The 6,479-nt window shown below is 39.8% G+C and overlaps 2 protein-coding genes and 1 long non-coding RNA gene across 5 annotated transcripts; 1 reads left to right on the forward strand and 2 right to left on the reverse strand.

Moving 5' to 3' along the window:
* Positions 106 to 1,625, forward strand: LOC104791345. Its single transcript, XR_768895.1, has 2 exons — positions 106 to 582; positions 1,097 to 1,625. It is a non-coding gene; the product is annotated as an uncharacterized LOC104791345 (long non-coding RNA).
* Positions 1,498 to 6,172, reverse strand: LOC104791344 (paladin-like). Of its 3 annotated transcripts, none has more exons than XM_010517194.2 (11): positions 6,009 to 6,172; positions 5,872 to 5,931; positions 5,490 to 5,586; positions 5,044 to 5,398; positions 4,623 to 4,946; positions 3,944 to 4,493; positions 3,599 to 3,863; positions 3,293 to 3,520; positions 2,267 to 3,199; positions 2,038 to 2,181; positions 1,498 to 1,949 (listed from the first exon to the last, which is right to left on the reverse strand). In XM_010517194.2, coding segments are annotated over exons 4-7 (966 nt in total). In that variant the 5' UTR covers positions 5,134 to 5,398; positions 5,490 to 5,586; positions 5,872 to 5,931; positions 6,009 to 6,172; the 3' UTR covers positions 1,498 to 1,949; positions 2,038 to 2,181; positions 2,267 to 3,199; positions 3,293 to 3,520; positions 3,599 to 3,861. The 3 variants fall into 3 exon arrangements, with proteins under 3 accessions (XP_010515496.1, XP_010515495.1, XP_010515494.1); XM_010517193.2 differs by having other exon boundaries at positions 5,490 to 5,726; XM_010517192.2 differs by having other exon boundaries at positions 5,490 to 5,749.
* LOC104699067 (F-box/LRR-repeat protein At3g58980-like) lies at positions 1,662 to 2,869 on the reverse strand. Its single transcript, XM_010414417.1, has 4 exons — positions 2,623 to 2,869; positions 2,267 to 2,415; positions 2,038 to 2,181; positions 1,662 to 1,949 (listed from the first exon to the last, which is right to left on the reverse strand). The coding sequence occupies exons 1-4, from the start codon at positions 2,867 to 2,869 to the stop codon at positions 1,662 to 1,664; spliced, it is 828 nt and encodes a 275-aa protein (XP_010412719.1).

The raw sequence follows: 6,479 nt of genomic DNA on the forward strand, positions 1-6,479 counted from the left end.
TAAACTATTTTGACATGTTAAAATAAAAATAATGGGCCGAGATCCATTAAGACATTGATTTCGAGATATCCGAAGTTATATGCAATCTGTGTATTTCTTAGCTAAGTCTGAGTCGAGCTTGTTCACTTCACCTGTCTTAGTTGTTGACACTACGCCTCTCAGCTTATGATTAACTTTGATCTGCTTCTCATCAAAGTTTCCACTAATCCCAAGGTGACGACAGTTGAGGCCTTCCGGGTTACAGAAGGAATCATTCTTGGCTATATCGATCACCAAATCACGAACCATCATGTCATGAATCTTGCAAGTGATGATGGTTCCGCTATATATAGGTTTTGTCAACAACTTCTGTTAGACACCTGTTTGTTTATGAGCCCCCGTAGAAAGAAAGCAGTCTTCTCCAGATTCAGTTGCAGATCTTCCCTTTCTCAACATGACAAACCCTTCTCCAATCCATCCGTTTACAAGCTGCTGTTTTGGCGTATAACACAGTCTTCTGGATAGAGCGAGAGCGTGAGAAAGCATGATTTTAAGATGGCAAGAGAGTTCGTCGTAACTCAACTGCAGAGAAGACATCACATTGTCAGTTTCCGAACTGTTTCCTCTTAGTTCATCTTGAAAATGCTCTTGCTATTCGTCTCCATTCATGTCTAATAGACATGGTCCTTGCAGTTGTGTTTAAGTGGCTAGCTTTGTACCATAAAAATCGAATATTGATGGCTTATATATGTGTTCATTTAGGCTTCATTTTTAGTCCGGGGTGCATTAATTTGAACTTTGTTTTTGAAATCGGTATGAGTGTCGTGTGATTCAGAACGGAGCTAGTGTAATCTTCATAGGGGTTTTTGTTTATGCTGTTCGAACATTTTATCATTTTGTGAGTTTAGTGTTGATCTCGTGTAGCATAATCACTGGAAACTGATTTTGTTAAGCTCAACTTGTGTTGTTACTGAAGAAGTGATATATAGCTAGAGAGATTCTGTGGTTGGTAAAATGGTATTGCATAGATGTATAGCAGATTTGAGGAAAATGCAGGTCCGTATGCATATGTTCGAACTTGCTATATCTCACTCAGCCCGCTCTTGACATGCCTCAGCTGCTATGGAAGGCATACATTTATTTTGAGGTATTACAAGGGGAACTAGACAGGACACAAGCGGCTCTTGGACCGTATAAAGCATTACAAGGTGTGGCTTAGTTTTGCAAAGTTTGAAGCTTCTGCTGCTGAAGACAATGTTAAAATTGAACACTCCAGAGGGATTCCCGACAAAGACAACCATACCACAATGTTTATCTCAAGATTCTTGAAGCTTAAAGTTGTTTTGCTTTCTTACTACTTTGTACTTCCTTGCTCATCTGTTCGACAAAGCACTCAATTTAAAAACATATGAAGGATCAGATTGCATTGGTTTTACTAGTAAATTTACACAGAGTTTATAGGTCACCCAACTAGCCTGCATTTTATTGAAAGTCTTGCTGAGAGGTAAAGAGCAAACAAAGAAGAAAATGGAATATTCCAACTTTTCCATACGTATAGCAGAATCTTCCTCGTGTTCTTCCTACATAGACTAGAGTCTGGAGACAAGACGGAAAGCACAGTATGTTTCCAACAACAACAACAAAAAGGGTCATTCTATGGAGTGGAACAGAAAACCGTCATTCTACTGGAGTCTGGTCTGCTGGATTTTGCACTTGGACGAAGCTCTCGGAAGCTTTAGGAGATCACTCATGAACTCTTTTCTAAGCTTCTTCCACGAGCCAACCTGCAGCAGTTGCAGAGATGTCAACTTACCCAAAAAATTCTTAAGCTGCTCCAGTTCAGCCACTGTGCCTCCCTCCGCTAAGTTTATCTTCAAAACTTCTATATTTGATGAAGGTAGACAAGAATAGTTTGACAAACATCGACAGACATAGCCATAGTCAGGCTCTTCCCCACAATGCAACCCTCCCTGTAGAAATCATTCATTTTCTGTTTATATGGTTCTCGGGGAAGGTTATAGAGACTGGAGAATGCGTTTTGGATCAATAGAGTCATACCTTGATGATGAGAGTTTTCAAATTTGGAGCCTTCTTCAGCAAGAAAGGAAGAAATTGCCAGCAAAATTCAACGTCCACATGGTTAAGGATCAGCAGGTTTAAGCATTCATATAGTGGGAATGATCTGTGGAAGAAGTTTAGTGCCTGAAACAATACAAAACAATTACGTAAGTTCAGGAAAAAAAAAAATATGTTAACTAACAAGAGAGAGTAAGAAAAAACAATTAACCTCAAAACTGAAAGAAGAGGATAACTCGAGTATCTTCACATGTCTTATCCCTTTGATAAGATTTGCAGGATTGCTGGAATAGACATCCTCATCATCTGGATATAGTCCATCCCATTGGGGATTTGGCACCAGTCGAAGATTGAGTTTAACTTCAACAAGTGAGTGGAAATTAACAGTAGGGTACTCATGCGGCACAAAATCACTGTAGTCCAAGTAGGCGAGACTTGGAGTGTTGAAAGAAATTCTCTGATCATGAGGCCCAGCAAACTCAGGGGAGAAGACACGAGTGATAGAAAGCCTCTAAAGACTCTGGCTGGACAAAGTGCCTGACCATTCCCAAGTTTCCCAGTACATACCATCTATGATTAGTTCCTTAAGCTCAGGGGAAGCAAAAAGAAGCGCCTGGAAGGCACAATCATGAAGATCATAGAAGCGAATAGAGTCAAGACAGAGAGTCTCAAGGGCTGGTAGCCAAGCATTCTTAGGAAGAAAATCGATGCCAAAATCTGTCCCCAGTTTCATCTTAATGACCGTTTTGCAAGTGAAGACTTCCAAAGGCAATGCGTACACGTTTTCACCATAAATCGACAACTGTAAATCCATTACACCGAGCTCTAAGACGTGTTTTAAACACTTGTTGAGAAGAAGAAAGTGGCCCTCTGAATCACTGTGTTCTTCCAGAATTAAACAGAAACGTCTAATCCGTGTGCCGATTACTGGGAGCGATAAGATTCTATCAATGAACTCTCTGGAACTTTCTTTCTTTATGTCGAATTCAGCATTCTCTAATATTGAGAACAGGTTTTGGAAACCTTTTGACACGACCGAAAGTCTAGCCGCCTCTTTTGCAGACAGAAACTTTACAATTTATTCCGAACAAAATCATCCGGTAGACTGCTGATTCTATCTATCTTTCCCCCAAGCTCCAGCAAACTGTGTTGAAAATATATGCCCATTAGTTTAAATGGAACAGAATTGAGAATATATGAATGAGAGTCAACAAGAAAACAGATGACTGATACTTACTCGTCTTGACAATACTGGATTGTGTCAACAGCAGAAGCTAATTCATCTCTTTCTCTGGTCCACGGTAGACTCTGGCAAGATATATTGTAATTTTCATTTTTGAGAGCAGCATCTACTTCTGCAGGTGTTTTCACATTTTCTGGTAGAATATTCTCCCAATATCCAATATCCAGTCTCTCTAATCTCAGACAGTATATCTTCTTTTAGCCTTCTTTCTATGATTTCTACCTGCAATGATGATAAAAACCAATCAATGAGACCGCATTTGCAGATTATTATTATTACTACGTGTGATTTGTGTCATACCATTGGACCAGTTATTCCAACATGCTTGAAGGTATCATCAACAGGTTTACTCAATCCAAATGGAGTTCCATTGATGTAAACAGTTGCTTCTTCTCTTTTTTATTTCTGCTGAATCCACACTGTCTTCATTAATCTGCAAACGACTTGGATTCCTTTGGCCAGGGGAGCACATTTTAAGTGTAGAACCTTTTCCCAAGACAGGACCACACCGTTTGTTGAAAACTGACTCCATCAATGCATCCCCGTGTTGTGCCTGCAATTCCTCCTGCACGGAAAATATTCAAAGATGTAATGTGAATATAAATAAAGAAAACATTTACTGTATTCAAGCCTGAAATAACTCACATGTACGGTAAAAAAACAGTGCGCTCCTCCACTTCTTCATGGCTTGCAGCACCTCAGGTTTCTGATGATGCAACCATTTTTTAAAGCTTCCGTCAAGAGTTTCTTTCCCAAGGTATGCTGCAAAGGCAATCAACCGGAAGTATCTCTCCAAGTACTCAGTGCCTCGGTTAAATGCAGCACTTCTTACTCTTGGCTCATAATTTTGTCGGTTGAAAACCTTCCTGTACTGCAGAACAGCTTCACGGATATTTTGTATATCGGAACATCTATCAATCACAGCATCTAACGCCTCACGAGATTCAACTCCATTATCGAATAGTCTGGTGATTTTCCACAGCAGAAGGAAGTCGTCTATTCCAAATACACGGTCGTCTAACTCGCGTACCTCCTCAGCTCTTTGTTCTGAACTATAAGTTCTTCTTTCATCATCCACAATTGGATAGGCAATATAAGTAGTACCATGCAGAACCTTAATAGGTCTTCCAGAATTGATGCGGAGCTTCACTAGACAGGCAATGACAGTTCCAGTGGTTGTTCTACCATTCCCCATCTGTGAATGACATGTTGAAGTGAAAAAAGGAAAAAAAAATTTGTCAAGTCGAACAGAAAAGCTCAAGAGGAATAATAATACTTAGTATAAAAGAAAAAAAAAATACAAAGGCAGATTTGGAAACTCAACCTGGCAATTGAAGACAAAAGCAGTGTCGCTAGCAGCAGAAGCAATATTCGATGTTAAGGTGTCAAAGTCTGAGCTTTTGAGCGCTTTACCATCAGTTATAGGTACACGCGCATACTTAATCGGGAAACCATCAGCCTCCAAACGTTTGTAGACCTCGAGGGGTGTTCGAATAGAACCAGCATCCACACGTTCACATGAGTAAAGAATTTGTCCATCTTCGGCTTCGTGAATGACCATTATGGCACCCTTATATCGCTTGGCTTCTGTCAGAATATCCTCTTTCAGACTAGCCTCCATTCCTTCTACTGTCTCCCGATCAATTCTCTGAACAAAGGTATATCTCTAAGCTTTTCAAGCAATTCATAAGAGTTAAAATATACAGAAAAGAAAGAAAGAAAAAAACACACACAGATTATATTACCTTATATTCTAGCATGTTCTTGTATGGCCTTTCAATGTGACGTACAACAAACGGTTTACCATTGATATACACAACAGGTTCTTCCCTCATGTTGTGCCAATAAACCGGCCGGATACCTTTTAAACTCCAAAACCCTTTTAATGACGGGCCCAATACCAGCTATAGTTGGACCACCATATATAGGGAATCCTCATGAATCCTCTCTCGTAGACCACCAAAATGAGAAGCAGAACAGTAATCAATCTTGAGAACGGTTTGACTTGACAAAACTGTCCCATTTCTAAGTGCAGCAAGGGCATGAGGGCGGCCATCAGTAGCTGCATATCCAAGGGCACCAACAGGATCTCTCGAGCAACTAAAACATAAGGAAAAAATAAATGAGTTTTCTTGAACTGCTTCTGCGAGACCTGAGGCACAACCATATATACAAGCAAGCAGATGGGTACCTGAGAAGAATGCTATAAAGCTCTGGCCTAGCTCGCATCCAATCAGTAAAACTGACACTGACATGGCTAAGCGAACCAGATTGGAGGAAATCACCCTCTGAATGCAGATATACAGCAAAACATATAAGGAAGTAATATCTTTCCAAGTACTCAACAAAAGATGTGAGTGATGCATCTATATCTTCTTTTCATCGAGGTGATCCCCTATGAGTCGACGCGAAATGCGATCGTGATAGACTGCAATTTGCCTCTCGTAAGTTCTGTAAGGTGATTAATGAATAAAATTAAGATCTTCTATCTTAAGTGAAAACCTATACGATGTTACAAAACCTACAGATTTTCTGATACTTGGACATACAAAATTAAAATAAACAAAAGATACCTGCACGGAACCACATTTGTCGATGACTTGGTCAACTAGCCTTTTGCCTTCTACACCACCCTGGAGTCATGAAAGCTGTAAATAGTTAGGGCAAGTAAGACGATCAGGTAAAGGACAAAAAGAAAGGGACAAAATACCTGTAAGACTCGCACCAAACTTCTAACAACTGCATATTCCCCACAGCGGAGGTCATACACAGAGGGGGGCAGATTAATAGTTGATTTTTCACCGTCGTTAAAGATTCTCCCAGAAGAGTTGTTTCTTGGGAATCTCCGATCTTTTGTTCCACAATAATATACCAAAGAAAGAAAGAGAAAACGACAGGTTAGTAGAGTCTTGTACAATAATGCACCAATCTGTTGGGACTCGTGTCTTGTTGTTTACGGATATGTTCCAGAAAAGGAGCCTCCTGAATCTTACATAAATGCATATATATAAGAACAACAGAGTATGAGTATGGGAGAAGACTAGGGTTGAGAGATGTGATTATTTGGCTAGTCTATACTGTTTCATTTCTTTGTGGAATATAAAACAACTCGATAGAATCGACATTCCAAAAGGCATCAAAAGTAAGCAATTCAAAACTTGGTAATATTTGTTTCAAACGA

Source organism: Camelina sativa, chromosome 6 (assembly GCF_000633955.1).
Source record: "Camelina sativa cultivar DH55 chromosome 6, Cs, whole genome shotgun sequence".
NCBI lineage: Eukaryota > Viridiplantae > Streptophyta > Magnoliopsida > Brassicales > Brassicaceae > Camelina > Camelina sativa.